The sequence below is a fragment of the Corythoichthys intestinalis genome, chromosome 18 (assembly GCF_030265065.1).
Source record: "Corythoichthys intestinalis isolate RoL2023-P3 chromosome 18, ASM3026506v1, whole genome shotgun sequence".
Classification (NCBI taxonomy): Eukaryota; Metazoa; Chordata; class Actinopteri; order Syngnathiformes; family Syngnathidae; genus Corythoichthys; species Corythoichthys intestinalis.
In genome coordinates this window covers 17,014,609-17,031,201 of record NC_080412.1, presented here as the reverse complement: position 1 = coordinate 17,031,201, position 16,593 = coordinate 17,014,609, and the positions used below count along the sequence as shown (strand labels likewise).

General features: G+C 37.8%; 1 protein-coding gene across 4 annotated transcripts in view; it reads left to right on the top strand.

Moving 5' to 3' along the window:
• specc1 (sperm antigen with calponin homology and coiled-coil domains 1) overlaps nucleotides 1–16,593 on the top strand; it is a 120,106-nt gene that overhangs the window by 96,053 nt on the left and 7,460 nt on the right. For all 4 annotated transcript variants that reach the window (XM_057820859.1, XM_057820860.1, XM_057820858.1 and 1 more), the window contains one exon: nucleotides 12,135–12,251. In XM_057820859.1, coding sequence (XP_057676842.1) covers nucleotides 12,135–12,251 — 117 coding nt within the window. The remainder of the gene's footprint in view (nucleotides 1–12,134; nucleotides 12,252–16,593) is intronic.

Sequence of the window (16,593 nt, the reverse complement as noted above, 5' to 3'; positions counted from 1 at the left end):
CAGGGAAAAATGTATTAAAAAAATAAAAATAAAAATGGACTACTGTCAAACTGAACAAAAACATGAAAGCTCCTTTTGGCTGCTTTAAGATCACATAAATAAAATAAAAATGAAAATTATGGAGAATGGGTTAAACCTCAGTTCACTACATTTCGCTCAAAACAAATACAGGAGGACACCTCTGTCCAAGCAGCTTCCTACTTGAGTTTTGCAGGCTAGAAAATTCACACATTTTAATGTTAAGCTAACTCCGATGCATGCAGGTCGGACTTTCAGCAGCAAAATTTAGTGGTGTGTTTCCCGCGTCCATAACATTTACGTCTTTTTACATGACTTACAGAGGCTGCTGCTGCTGGCCGAAAAAAACTTAATATCAAATAATATTATATATAAAACGTAATATCCCTCCTCTTCGAAGGGGGCGGAGGAGGCGGCATGTTGTCGACATGCAGAGGTGGGTAGAGTAGCCAAAACATTTACTTGATAAAGAGTAGTGTTACTTCAAAATAATATTACTCAAGTAAAAGTAAAAGTATTCATCCAAAAAATGTACTCAAATACAAGTAAAAAAATATCCAGTGAAAAGAATACTCAAGTAATGAGTAACATTTTGAGTAACTGCTTATTTTTATAAGATTTTTTATTTTTTGCGTATTTATTGTATTTTTTCTTTCAGCACAAACCTATCTATATAAACTGTTGTTATAATGATACTGTACAATAACCCATTACATAACAACATTAAGCCAAAGAACTAAAAAAAAAAAATTCGTCCAATGACCATGAGTGCCCTGCCCTCTAGTGGAGAAAATAGTTCCTAGTTTGCGTAATGAATACTGTAGTTCCTTCATAGTTACTATCATGATATTAAAAGGATCATATCTTCAGTTTTCTGTGGTCAATCAGTGCCAAATAAAAACTGTGTGAGTTTTAAATCCGCGATTTCGATTCGTGTTGAGAGCAGCTCTCTATGTCAAATACTTCATTTGTTATGGTGCTTTAAAGACGCGTAATTGAACAGGCTGGCGTGATCAACAGCATGAACGGCAAGCTTGTGCCTGATTGGTGTAATGGAGTCATGTGATTACTGTTGCGAGATCTCAATGGTGAAATTAGTAGCACTACTCTTGGAAATAGCATTGCATGCAAAAAAAAAAATATATATATATATATATATCTAATATGTAGAAAAAAAGACAAAAAATGTAACGACTTGTGTAGCCCAAAGTAGCGGAGTAGGAGTAGCGTTTTTTTTTCTTCACAAATCTACTCAAGTAAAAGTAAGAAGTATGGCTTAGTACAGGGGTGTCCAAACTTTTTGCAAAGGGGGCCAGATTTGGTGAGGTAAAAATGTGGGGGGCCGATCTTGGCTGACGTCCTTTAAGTAGAACAATATATTTAAGCAAATTTTAGCAGGCCATTTGGTGTGTTACATTTGCTTATTTTTTTTTTTTTAACTCATAATTTCAACAATCTCGCAACGAGCCTTTGTGGCCTTCTCTTTCATCTCTCAGGCTCTTGTGAAATACAGCTGCTGTAAAATTAAACTAGCTTCAAGTTGCTTCAATTTATCGCTACGTACCTTCCCGGTAATCTTGTTGTACATGTAAGTGTGTCTTGTTTGTTAATATCGCCTCACACTAAACTCTTTAAAAACAGCGACTGTCTCTTTGCAAATGAGGCATACACAGTTGTTGCGTATATTAGAGAAGAAATAGTCCAATTTCCACCTATCCTTGAAGCGTCGGCCGTCGCAGTCAACTTTCTTTTTTTTTGTTGATTGTCGCCATTTTAGAAAATTGGGAGTAAAGGGTCATACGGGGTAATGTTGCTTAGAGTGCTGCTGTCTTTTAGTGGGTAAATGAGGAGTAGCATTTAGTGTGTAAGCTACTTCATATGCTGGTAGTAGTACTGCTGACCAATTTATTAAGTCTGTGTGCGGGCCAGACATTTTTGATTTTATGACGGAGGCTGGGGGCCGAATAAAATTTGACCACGGGCCGCATTTGGCCCCCGGGCTGGCACATTCCTCAAGTAATAAGGCATAAATGTACGTCTGAACATAATGAAAATACTTCACTTAATAATGGTAGGGTCAATTCTATCCTTACACCATATTGCAAGACAATCTAAATTACCTATACAACTAAAGTCATTATATAATGCAAATAAGGCTGCTTAAAAGTTGGTGGGGACAATTTGAGCATCCTGAAAAGTTGCTAGTGTTATGTCCCTACCATCCCTATGCAAACCTACGCCTTTGTTCCAAAAACAGCACTTTTAAAAGTAGTCCTATTAACGGTTCATCAATTGTCAATTTGTCGCTCTATTTAATTGGTGCTCCGATATGAAAATTTGCATGGTGACTGTCAATGACCGCAGCAGTGAATTTATCAATTTTTGTTCAAAGCCAACATACGGTTTGGGAGCAATCGGAAAATAGGCCTATCCGTTTTGGGATATTGTCGATTTTCTGCACTACTGAAAGCTCTGCAACCTTGAAACTGCTGAGAAAAACTATTGATGTCACTGTCTATCAGTGTGTCAAATTTGGTCTATTGCTTCTGCAGCCTGATTTTTTTCGATTATCGATTTTCGATACTTATCGGGCGTACTTCGATACAAAACCTACCTGAGAACACTCACAGACGCTAATAATAAAAATGTGTAAATTTTCACACACACAAAGTGTGAATCTAATACAAAAAACCAGAAAATCACTTTGTATGATTTTTAAATAATAAATTTGCGTTTAATTGCATGAAATAAGTATTTGATACATCACTAAAAATGAACTTAATATTTGGTACAGAAACCTTTGTTTGCTATTACAGATACCAAATGTTTCCTGTAGTCCTTGACAAGGTTTGCACACCCTGCAGCAGGGATTTTGGCCCACTCCTCCATGCAGATCTTCTCCTGAGCCTTCAGGTTTCGGGGCTGCTGCCGGGCAACACGGACTTTCAGCTCCCTCGATAGATTTTCTATCGGGTTCAGATCTGGTGACTAGCTAGGCCATTCCAGGACCTTAAGATGCTTTCATACGGAGCCACTCTTTAGTTGCCTTGGCTGTGTGCTTTGGGTCGTTGTCATGCTGGAAGACCCAGCCACGACCCATCGTCAGGGCTCTCATTGAAGGAAGGAGGTTGTCAGCCAAGATCTGGCGATACATAGCCCCATCCATCCTCCCCTCAATACGGTGCAGTCGTCCTGTACCCATGGCAGAGAAGCAGCCCCAAAAAATGATGGTTCCTCCTCCATGTTTCACGGTTGGGATGGTGTTCTTGGGGTTGTACTCATCCTTCTTTTTCCTCCAAACACGACGAACCGAGTTTCGACCAAAAAGTTCAATTTTGGTCTCACCCGACCACATGACCTTCTCCCATTGCTCCTCTGGATCATCCAGATGGTCACTGGCAAACTTCAGACGTGTCTGGACATGCACTGGCTTGAGCAGTGGGACCTTGTGTGCGCTGTAGGATTTTAATCCATGACGGCGCAATGGGTTTCCAATGGTTTTCTTCGAGACTGTGGTACCAGCTCTCTTCAGGTCATTGACCAGGTCCTGCCGTGTAGTTCTGGGCTGATCCCTCTCCTTCCTCATGATGAGTGATGCCCCACGAGGTGAGATCTTGCATGGAGCCCCAGAACGAGGCAGATTGACCGTCAACTTGAACTTCTTCCATTTTCTAATAATCGCTCCAACAGTTGTTACCTTCTCACCAAGCTGCTTGCTTATTTTCCTGTAGCCCATCCCAGCCTTGTGCAGGTCTATTATTTTTTCCCTGATGTCCTTACACAGCTCTTTCGTCTTGGCCATTGTTGAGAGGTTGGAGTTTGTTTGTTTGTCTGTCTGTCTGTCTGTCTGTCTGTCTGTCTGTCTGTCTGTCTGTCTGTCTGTCTGTCTGTCTGTCTGTCTGTCTGTCTGTCTGTCTGTCTGTCTGTCTGTTTGTTTAAGCATGTGAACATGTGTCTTATATACAGGTAACAAGTTCAAACAGGTGCAGTTACTTCCGGTAATGAGTGGAGAACAGGAGGGGTTCTTAAAAAAGAACTAAGAGCCAAAATATTTACTAGTTGGTAATGTATCAAATACTTATTTCATGCAGTTAAATACAAATTTATTATTTAAAAATTATAAAATGTGATTTTCTGGATTTTTGTATTAGATTCCGTCCCCCACAGTTGAAGAGAACTTATGATACAAATTACAGACCTCTACATGGCTTGCAAGTTGGAAAACCAGCAAAATCGGCAGTGTATCAAATACTTGTTCTCCCCACTGATATAGTATATAACTGAAGTAATTATATACTGCAAATAAGGTTGCTTAAAAGATGCTGGGGACAATTTGAGCATCCTGAAAAGTTGGTAGTGTTATGTCCCTTCTGTCCCTATGCAAACCTACGCCCTTGTTCCAAAAATGCCACTTTTGAAGACAGTCCTGTTAACGGTTCATCAATTGTCAATTTGTTGCTCTATTTGGGTGGTGCTCTGGTTTGAAAATTTGCATGATGCCTGTCAATGATCGCAACAACGAAGCTATCAATTTTCGTTTAAATCCAACATATGGTTTGGGAGCAATCGGAATATATCGGTTTTGGGATATTGTCGATTGTCTGCACTACTCAAAGCTCTGCAGGCTATTCCTTCTGCAACCTGATTTTTTTCGATTATCGATAATTATCAGGGGTACTTCGATACAAAACCTACCTGAGAACACTCACAGACGCTAATAATAAAAATGTGTAAATTTTCACACACACAAAGTTCCATTTATATAAAGTTTAGATCAGTTTTGTAGCCGATGACCGATTTTTGGAAAGCCTTCCCTGACAATTTTAATTTTGCTCCAATAAGCAAAAGCACGAGCCTTTAACTTTCCAATCAGTCAGTTGCCGTCAATGGGTGTTTTTAATTTCCAGGGTGATTCAAAAAGAATGTGCCAAAATCATCACGCATTTATTCATTTTAAAACCATTGAAATAGACTGAATTAGCTGTCATTATATACAGGAATTATCCTTGTTTAACTGGGTATCAATTTCAGTTTGTCTTTGTCGGAAATCACTGGTTTATTTACGCTCAAAATGGCGACTTCTCAGCAGAAGGCGTTTTGTGTGCTTGAGTGTGTGTATCCTGAAGCGCGTTTGGGAGGAATTTTCGTATCGGCTTGATGTTGTCCGTGCCGCTGGTGGTGGTCACATTGAGCAACTGTAAAGCATGAAATAAAAACTTGAAGTTATATACAATACTTGTATCCAGCTAGTTATTGTGTTTATTTATTGTTTTTTTTAAATATACTGCAATGATTTTGGGCACATCTTTTTGAATCAACCGGTATAATGATGTTCTTTTACTAACTACCACAACACGTTGTGAAAAAATGGCACTTTGATGTCTCAATTTAGTCTCTGAATGCTTATAAAACATTTCCTCATTAACCATAGAAGCCAAACAAAAATAAAAGTGCTATTTGTTTAAGATGGAAACAATGAGCAAAGGCTTGAAGCGTTAGGTTCAGCTGGGCCTGACAGCATAGCTCATCCGGCCCTGTCTGGGAAACGCTTTCTCTCACAGACACACACACACAATCGTGTAAAAAGGCAGGAACGGACCCCCCATGAGTAGAAGGAACAGAGGTCAGACCGTGAATGAGAAAACAATGTTCAATCAAGAGTTTAAATTCTGGAAATTTTATTTATTATACTGATCGTAATCCCTCAAGTGGAAATCCGACTTCCTCATAGATCACACACGAAGAGATGTCAGAATCGCCTAACCTTACTAATACTAAACAAAATATCACAATTATTAATAATCTGAACAATCATCTTAAAATGCTGCGAGCGAGTCAAACTTTTTTGACCTTCATCCGGCTTTCACTTCTTGTTTAGTTTTTCTTACTCTGATTTTCCTATTAGGGTGTCCTCCTTTTGTCAGTCTTTTGTCCCCTGGTAGCTCCTGTGCCAGTGGTGGTGAGGTAAAGTGATTGTCTGACAGGAAACATACTGAGCTCATCAGTCAGACGAGGCTCTCAGGCTGATGTCTCTTGCTTACATTCTGCTCATCAATGTCTGACTGTTGTTAGGTGTGTTTATTTCTTTTTGGAGCTGATCTAATTTTTATGGAAAAATCTATAAAAATGACGTCTTTGGTCACATGAGAGCACACTACTTGTAATCTGAATAGCATTAGCCTGAAATGAAGTGGTAGTTCAGAGAAAATTGCCATGCCTGAAGCTTGCCACTGGCAAGATATTTGAATGCCTCTTATGACAGTATCATAAGACTGTCATTAAGATTAATCGATTTTGAACCGAAACCGATTTTTCTGGTTAAAACGATGTAAAAAAACGTTGAAACGGATACGTTCGCTTTTCAAAACCGGGCTATTTTAGTTAATCTAAGCCGCTATACTTTCGTCTGCATTTCCGCTTCCTCCCACAAGAACACGGTATCTTCAACTACAAGAACAACAACCTTTGCCCACCAAAAAAAATCACTGTTTTCTGAGTGAATCTCGGATCCATGCGAGCTCCAGTATGTCTCCTGCAATATTTGCGGCAGCTGTGGTGTAATTCAATGGAAGATTCATCTGAAAAATCCACCTTTGGCCACAAAACTGTGAAGTTAGGTGGTGGCCAAATCATGGTCTGGGGTTACATCCAGTATGGGGGTGTGCGAGAGATCTGCAGGGTGGAAGGCAACATAAATAGTCTGAAATATCAACAAATCTTAGCTGCCTCTTACATTCCTAACCATAAAAAGGGAGAAATTCTGCAGCACGATGGTGCTCCATCGCATATTTCAATCTCTACCTAAAAGTTCCTCAAGGCAATGAAGATCAAGATCCTCGAGAACTGGCCAGCCCAGTCACCAGACATGAACAGGATGAAAGAGGAAGCATGGAAGACGAAACCCAAGAATGTTGATGAACTCTGGGAGGCATGCAAGACTGCTTTCTTTGATGTTCCTGATGACTTCATCAATAAATTGTATGAATCATTGCCGAACCGCACGGATGCAGTCCTTCAAGCCCATGGAAGTCATGCAAAATATTAAATTTGGATCTCACAGCACCACTACTTAATTCACTTCTGTTATGTAACATATTTTTTAGGGCTGTCAAACGATTAAAATTTTTAATCGAGTTAATTACAGCTTAAAAATTAATTAATCGTAATTAATCGCAATTCAAACCATCTATAAAATATGCCATATTTTTCTGTAAATTATTGTTGGAATGGAAATATAAGACAGAAGATGGATATATACATTCAACATACGATACATAAGTACTGTATTTGTTGATTATAACAATAAATCAACAAGATGGCATTAACATTATTAACATTCTGTTAAAGCGATCCATGGATAGAAAGACGTGCAGTTCTTAAAAGATAAATGTTAGTACAAGTTATAGAAATTTTATATTAAAACCCCTCTTAATGTTTTCGTTTTAATAAAATTTGTAAAAATTTCAATCAAAAAATAAACTAGTATCCCGCCATTGTTGATGTCAATAATTACTTACACAATGCTCATGGGTGCTGAAGCCTATAAAATCTGTCACACCCAAGCACCAGCAGAGGGCGGCAAAACTCCATAAAACACAACATGTGGGCATTTCACTGTACTGTCATTTAAATCTGTCTGAGCGGGGCATGTGCGTTAATTGCGTCAAATATTTTAACGTGATTAATTTTAAAAATTATTTACCGCCCGTTAACGCGATAATTTTGACAGCCCTAATATTTTTGTATTTGAAGTACATTTTTTGTTCAATTTTCACACTACTTTCTGTAGGCGACAAAACTTCAGTCTTGACAAAATTTGACCTTTATGTCTTCATTAAATGATTAATCTTTTTTCAGTGAAACAAATATATTTTTGTACATTCAAAATCATTTGGGAGGGTCTTCGATTTCATATGAGCCATTTCTGAAACCACTTGAATAATTAAAAGTCGGGTTATTAGCAATTGTTTCTACAAAATGGATAAGCGATAAAACTTTTGTCAGGGACTGTAGATCAACTGTCATAAACATGAGTGAATGACATTAGAAAGAATGAAAAAGTGACATAATTTACTGACTAACATTTAATGACCTCTATCATAAGCATTCCTTCATTTTCATGACAGGTGGCGTGTGAGAATGATGAGTCTTATGACAATATCAGAGGCATTCAAATAAAGCGTAACCCTTTTGTTTGCTGTCCAATTTCATATTTCAGTTGATCATATCTACTTTTTTAATGACCAAAGATCTCTAAGATAACTTGAACATGTTCTGCTCCAAAGCGTCAGTTCAGTCCTCTCTCAACAATTCCCTTCTTGTCTCTTCTGAGCCTGAGAGAGAGAAAAAAAAGCCCTTTTGTGCCAAGCGAGACGCTTCCTGTCGCTTGATGCTGTGTTTGCTTTTGAGATCCGGCTCCCAGCGAGCGGCTCTTGTCCACTGCTTTTTTAGCATGCATGCCTCTCTCCCTAAACCAGGAGTGTCAAACTCATCTTTGTAACGGGCCACATTGTAGTTAGGGTTTTGACTGCAGATTGACGTCAAGTTCATATAAACTGGTAGCACTCATAGGCGGAGTTTGACATTTGGGGCGGGGGGGGTACAATATGTTGATGACCCCGAAACGCAGTGTCAGCAATAAAATTAACTTACAAGAAGATTTATAATTATAATAATAAGTTGACAATGAGCGCTTTTTGTTTCCCATCATTCTTGAGGGGAATTCTACATCAGGCTACTTAGGCAATACTTTTCGTCATCCATTGAATATTGTACGCCCGCCGGTGTCGTGCCAATGTCCCCCAGTCAAAAATTGTGTCCCCAGGGCGGAGCCATATAGAGGTAGATTTGTGTCTTTATTATTCAATCAAAAAAAAGTTGATTCATTAAAAAAAAAAAAAAAAAGTCGCTTCAATCAAAATATATTTTTTCAACCCAAAAAAAGTTGCTTCAATCAAAAAAAAAAGTTTGAATGCAAATATATATATTAGGGCTGCAGCTATCGAATATTTTATTAATCGACTAAAAATTCTATCGATTAATCGAGTAATCTGATAAAACAAATATATTTTTAGGTGAAGAGCAATTATAAATATACATGGGAAAACAAGACATTTCATCTAATCTTGAACCATTTTCAGTCAATCAATGTCTTTATTTTTTATGTATATTGTTGAAAACAGTCAACAATTGCTAGAACTAGAATTAAAAAAAAAAAAAAGACTAATTCACTGCTTTCACTCAAAAAACCTTTAGATCTTATTAAAAAAAAATAATAATAATATATATATATATATATATATATATATATATATATACCTAAAAATGCCGTTACGCTTTATAACACACATCACTTAAAAGTTAGGATTTTTTCCCACGTGTTTCAATTGAATTTCTATTTGTGTCAAGCCATTTTTAAGTTCTAGTTAAGTTTTAAGTTAGTCTAAACTGTAAGTCCTGATAGGATTTGGAGTTTTTGCAGTGTTCAAAATAAATGTATGATACAGGCTGTATTGGAGCACATTAGGGACCAGTGCTACTTGGTGTTTTATCCAGCAATGACTACTGAGCTAAAATTGATAGTTAGCATTATTGAGTGTTTATTTTACACTCTCATCACTCCACAACGCTATGTTATGTTAAAGCCTGTATGTAAGACACGTTAGCCACGCATCGAAAGTGGTCATAATTAATAGAAACCTAGCCCTCCGCAGGGCTAACGTTACGTTAGCAAGGTAAGGTAACGTTAATCTTTTTTTATTAGCGCTTAGCGCTCTTTATTAGCACTTAGCGCTCTATTGCTTTACGATGGCGGCTGTTTACTAACGCTGCCCAGACGCGGCCGAGTCTGTCAGTAAGCATCTAGTTCAATATACATGTGATCTCTATGAGACTCATCAGACGCTACCTGCTACCAACGTAGCATCGTGCGGGCTAGTATTTAGCAACATCGTAACGTAACGTCGTGCAGTAAGTTTTTTTTTTTTTTTTTTTTTTGCTTCTTCCTCTACGCACGTGACATCAGCGCGTTGTCCCGCATTAAAAGTAGTCCGAGCAAAATGTGATGCTTAGAGCTGTCAAAATAAACGATTACTCGAGGTGAATAAAATTACTCGGATCAGTTTTTAAACTCGAGTTACTCGAGTTGCTCGAGTATTCGTTTCATATATATATATATATATATATATATATATATATATATATATTAGGGCTGTCATAATTATCGCGTTAACGGGCGGTAATTAATTTTTTAAATTAATCACGTTAAAATATTTGACGCAATTAATGCACATGCCCCACTCAGACAGATTTAAATGACAGTCCAGTGAAATGCCCACATGTTAATTGTGTTTTATGGAGTTTTGCCGCCCTCTGCTGGCGCTTGGGTGCGACTGATTTTATAGGCTTTAGCACCCATGAGCATTGTGTAAGTAATTATTGACATCAACAATGGCGGGCTACTATTTTATTTTTTGATTGAAATTTTTACAAATTTTATTAAAACGAAAACATTAAGAGGGGTTTTAATATAAAAATTCTATAACTTGTACTAACAGTTATCTTTAAAGAACTACAAGTCTTTCTATCCATGGATCGCTTTAACAGAATGTTAATAATGGTAATGCCATCTTGTTGATTTATTGTTATAATAAACAAATACAGTCCCTATGTACCGTATGTTGAATGTATATATCCATCTTGTGTCTTATCTTTCCATTCCAACAATAATTTACAGAAAAATATGGCATATTTTATAGATGGTTTGAATTGCGATTAATTACTTTTTAAGCTGTAATTAACTCGATTAAAAATTGTAATCGTTTGAAAGCCCTGATATACATACATACATACACACACACATATATATATATATATATATATATATATATATATATATATATTTTTTTTTTATTTTTTTTTTTGGGCCACATTTTGACGAGGACATTTATGTCTTTATTATTCAATCAAAAAATAAGTTGCTTCAAAAAATATATATTTTCAAAAAGAACAATCATTTCAATCAAACAAAGACAAAATTTCAATCATAGAAAAAGAATTTTGAATGCGAAAAAAATGAGATTGAAAAATTTGCATTTGAACACTTAGTTTTTCAATGAAAAAGTTTTCTTTGATTGAAGCAATACTTTTTGTGTTTGAGCCATATTATGTGTAGGACATTTATGTCTAAATCATTCAATCCCCCAAAAGTTGCTTCAATCAAAAAAAAAAAACAACAAAAAAAACAAAAACAAAAACAAAAAAATCAAAGAAAAGAAATCCTTTGAAAAATAAATTTGCCCTCCCCTATTTTTTTTTTTTTTTGTGGAAAATTATATGCAAAGCAAATGACCGTCTAAGATGCTAGTCACATGATCTGTTCTAAAAATAATTTTGACCCATTATAAAAGTATTTTTTTGTTCATTTCATTCATTTTTTTTTTTCATTCGTTTTATTGCTTTACAACTTTTCTTTCTTTATATATATAGGAAAAATCAATTTCATGCAATGACACTTTGCGGCCACCGGGGCCCCCCGGCCCCCCTTAAAATCCACTTATGGGAGCACTAGCTGTGAATGCTCATCTTTCAGCACAGTTAACAACGCTAGATGTTCAATCCATTTCGACTGGGAGAGGCGAATGAACATTCATTCGCCTCTCCCAGTTGAAATGGATTGGACGTCTAGTGCCGTCAATGGCAGCCAAGGTGATAAACGCCTCACATTCCGACAAAAAGACAAACTTGTCTTAATAGGAGTTCAGGCATTATTCATGCTTTAGTGCTCCGAGAGCTAAGATTTTGTTTTTGTATCGCTTTCCTCAGTACCTCGGGAGCTTTGTAGTTTTTGTGTCCAATCAGGTTGCTAATTGCATTGGCCTGCAGTCACTGGCTTGGATCAATCCTCTGATTAGATATTTGGAAGGAAAATGAGCCGGACTCTGGTCCTCAGGGCACAGACTGATGACCGGCAGCTTGCAGTAAACACACAAATGCAGATCCGATCTGTCACCTGTGGTGACGCTGACTCGAAAATGTACACAAAACTTCCCAACAGTTCTTGATAATATCATGTATTGTTGATTTTTGCTGAAATTTGCATTCTTGTGTTTGACTAGAACATTGACGTGACCAACTTCAGCAGCAGTTGGAGTGACGGCTTGGCATTTTGCGCTCTGCTGCACACGTATTTGCCCGCGCACATCCCTTACCAGGAACTCATCAGTCAAGATAAGGTACAAAACTACAGGAAGACACACCGACACACGCGGCTATTATTGTCTTTATCCACTTGTGGTATGAAAAAATATCTGAACCTTTTGGAATTTCTCACATTTCTGCATAAAATCACCATCAAATGTAATCTGATCATTGTCAAAATCACACAGATGTAAAAACAGTGTCTGCTTTAACTAAAACCAGCCAAACATTTATAGGTTTTCATATTTTAATGAGGATAGCATGCAAACAATGACAGAAGGGGGAAATAAGTAAGTGAACCCTCTTCCTAAAGAGACTCAGGCCATATCCACACGTAGCAGGGTTTTTTTTAAAAACGAGGATTCTGCCCTAATACGTCGGGGGGAAATAATTGCATCCACGCCTGCATGTTCGTGTAGGAAAAAAAAAAAAAAAAAAACTTACAGAGCCAGCCGCTTTCATTCATTTTTAAGTACATTCAAAACAATAAAATAATTGTCCAAAATACCAATTATTCAATAAGAAGCACGGCAAGAGTTTGTAAAAAAAAAAAATGGAAGCAAAAAAGCGCCTATTTGATATGCTCCAAATGTAAAAAAAGGTCTCATGTGTCACGCGAGGACAAAATTTGTCGCAGCCAGTGACGTTAATCTTCGGTTATCAGTGTCCACATGATGGAGCCACAAACACAGAATTCGCAAATCTTCACCTTCCCCGTCGTTTTTAAGAACCCTGGTTTAAATCTGCGTGCGCGTGTGGATGATAGATCAAACTGTAGAAAAATATCTTCTTTTTGCCAAATACCCTGCTACGTGTGGACATGGCCTCAAAGAACCACTGAAACCAATTTTTACCAATTTAAGTCAGGTGTGTGCCCAATCACTGATGAGTGGTTTAAAGCTGCCCTGCCCACTATAAAACACACACCTGGTGAGAATTGTTTGATGAGAAGCATTGTCTGATGTGCATCATGGCTCGATCAAGGATTGTTGATTTGTATGAAGCTGGGAAAGATACAAAGATACAAAACCATCGCTAAAAGTCTGGGTGTTCATTAATTGACCGTCAGAGAAGTTGTCTGCAAATGGAGAGAGTTTGGCACTGTTGCTTCTCTTCCAAGGAGTGGCCATTGACCAAAGAGGACACCAAGAGTTCAGCGCAGAATACTCAGAGAGGTCAAAAAGAACCCTAGAGTGTCTGCTAAAGACTTACAGAAATCACTGGCACAGTATAACATCTCTGTCCACACATCAACTATATGTAAAACTATGGCCAAGAATGATGTTCATGCGAGGACTCCACGGAGGGAGCCATTGCTATCTAAAATTTAAAAAAAAAACTTGTTGCTCGTTTAATGAGTGCAAAAAGGCACTTGGACACTCCACAGAAGTGGAGTGGACTGATGAAACCAAAGTTGAATTGTTTAGGAGTAACACAAAACGTCATGTGTGGAGGAAAGATAGAACAGCTCACCAACATCAACACCTCATCCCCACTCTGAAGCATGGTGGAGGGAGTATCATGATTTGGGGCTGTTTTGGTACCTCAGGGCCTGGACAACTTGCAATCATTCATGGAAGAATGAATTCAAAAGTTTACAGCATGTTTTTCAGGAAAATTTGAGGCCGTTTGTCAGACAGTTGAAGCGAAAAAGAGGATGAATTCTGCAGCAAGACAGTGATCCAAAACACCGAAGAAAATCAACTTCAGAATGGCTACAACAAAATACACGTTCTGGAGTGGCCAAGTCAAAGTCCAGATTTGAACCCCATTGAAATGCTGTGGCATGACCTAAAGACAGCGATTCACGCCAAACATCCCAGGAATCTGACTGAACTACAGCAGTTTTGTAGAGAAGAATTTTAAATTTTAAATAGTTATAGTTAAAATAGACACTGTTTTTCATCTGTGTGATTTTGACAAAGGTCAGATCCCATTTGATAGTGAGTTTATACAGGATTGTGAGAAATTCCAAAAGGTTCGGATACTTTTTCATACCACTGTAGTTGTTCTATCCTTTTTCTTGGTGCGGGTTGTCAAAGAGAAAGTATATTTGAAAAACAAACATGCACTGTTGATGACTTGTAAATTGATTTTGTGAAGCATTCCAAGAAATTGCTAACAAAGACGTCTGTGTCGAAGCTTGAGTGCAGGAATGTGGAAATGTCAAAGGTCAGCTAATGGAGTGCATAAGAGAATTAATGGGTTGAGTGTTAATCTAACGTTGACTTTACTAAACTGTTGTTTTATCATAAGATGTGTGCACTCCCCTATGTGTACAATTTAAAATACTCCCTCTGATCTAGTCATAAGGTTGTCATATGCTCCCACTTTCAGAGTTAAACAGATCCATGTTTCATAAAGTTTTAACTAGGAATGCCACGATCCCATCACATGATCGGAAATAAGACCGTTCGCGCCATTTTTCAGAGAAAAGAGTCGAGAAGTGCTCTTCAGCTCTCCTGATATTAGTGGGCATTGAGGAAGGATGAAGGGGCAGGTACTTGCTTAATAATCACACCACGACCAATTTCAAAACTTACCGTTTGCGAAACGATTTAACTTTTAAGTTCTCCAACTTGAAAATATTAGAGAGGCCTGTAATTGTCAACATGGGTAAACCTCAACCATGAGGGACAGAATGTGGAAAAACCCCCGAAAATAACATTGATTGATTTTTAGAGAATTAATTTGCAATAATGGTGGAACATAAGTATTTGGTCAATACCGAAAGTTCATCTCAATATTTTGTTATGAACCCTTTGTTGGCAATAACGGAGGCCAAACATTTTCTGTAACTCTTCACAAGCTTTTCACACACTGTTGTTGGTATTTTGGCCCATTCACAAGCTTTTCACACACTGTTGCTGGTATTTTGGCCCATTACTCCATGCAGATCTCCTCTAGAGCAGTGATGTTTTGGGGCTGTCGTTGGGAAACACGGACTTTCGACTCCCTCCACAGATTTTCTATGGGGTTGAGATCTGAAGACTGGCTTGGCCACTCGAGGACCTTGAAATGCTTCTTACGAAGCAACTCCTTTGTTGCCCTGGCTGTGTGTATGGGACCATTGTTATGCTGAAAGACCCAGCCACGTCTCATCTTCAATGCCCTTGCTGATGGAAGGAGATTTTCACTCAAAATCTCTCGATACATGGCCCCATTTATTCTTTCCTTTACACAGATCAGTCGTCCTGGTCCATTTGCAGAAAAACAGCCCCAAATCATGATGTTTCCACCCCCATGCTTCACAGTGTGTATGGTGTTCTTCGAATGCAATTCAGTATTCTTTCTCATCCAAACACATTTCTACCATAAAGTAGGGCTGTCAAAATTATCGCGTTAACGGGCGGTAATTATTTTTTTAAATTAATCACGTGAAAATATTTGACGCAATTAACGCACATGCCCCGCTCAAACAGATTAAAATGACAGAACAGTGCAATGCCCACTTGTTACTTGTGTTTTTGGGAGTTTTGTCGCCCTCTGCTGGTGCTTCGGTGCAACTGATTTTATGGGTTTCAGCACCCATGAGCATTGTGTAATTATTGACATCAACAATGGCGGGCCACTAGTTTATTTTTTGATTGAAAATTTTACAAATTTTATTCAAACGAAAACATTAAGAGGGGTTTTAATATAAAATTTCTATAACTTGTACTAACATTTATCTTTTAAGAACTACCAGTCTTTCTATCCATGGATCGCTTCAACAGAATGTTAATAATGTTAATGCCATCTTGTTGATTTATTGTTATAATAAACAAATACAGTACTTATGTATCGTATGTTGAATGTATATATCCATTTTCTGTCTTATATTTCCATTCCAACAATAATTTACAGAAAAATAAGGCATATTTTATAGATTGTTTGAATTGTGATTAATTACGATTAATTAATTTTTAAGCTGTAATTAACGTGATTAAAAATTTTAATCGTTTGACAGCCCTACCATAAAGTTCTATTTTGGTTTCATCTGACCATAACACATTCTCCCAGTCCTCTTCTGGATCATCCAAATGCTCTCTAGCGAACCGCAGATGGGCCTGGACGTGTACTGGCTTCAGCAGGGGGACATGTCTAGCAGTGCAGGATTTGAGTCCCTGGCGGCGCATTGTGTTACTGATAGTAGCCTTTGTTACTGTGGTCCCAGCTCTCTGTAGGTCATTCACTAAGTCCCCCCGTGTGGTTCTGGGATTTTTGCTCACCATTCTTGTTATCATTTTGACGCCACGCGGTGAGATCTTGCATGGAGCCCCAGATCAAGGGGGAGATTATCAGTGGTCTTTTATGTCTTCCATTGTCTAATAATTGTTCCCACAGTTGATTTCTTTACACCAAGTGAAGAGTGTAGAGTTACAGAAAACGTTTGGC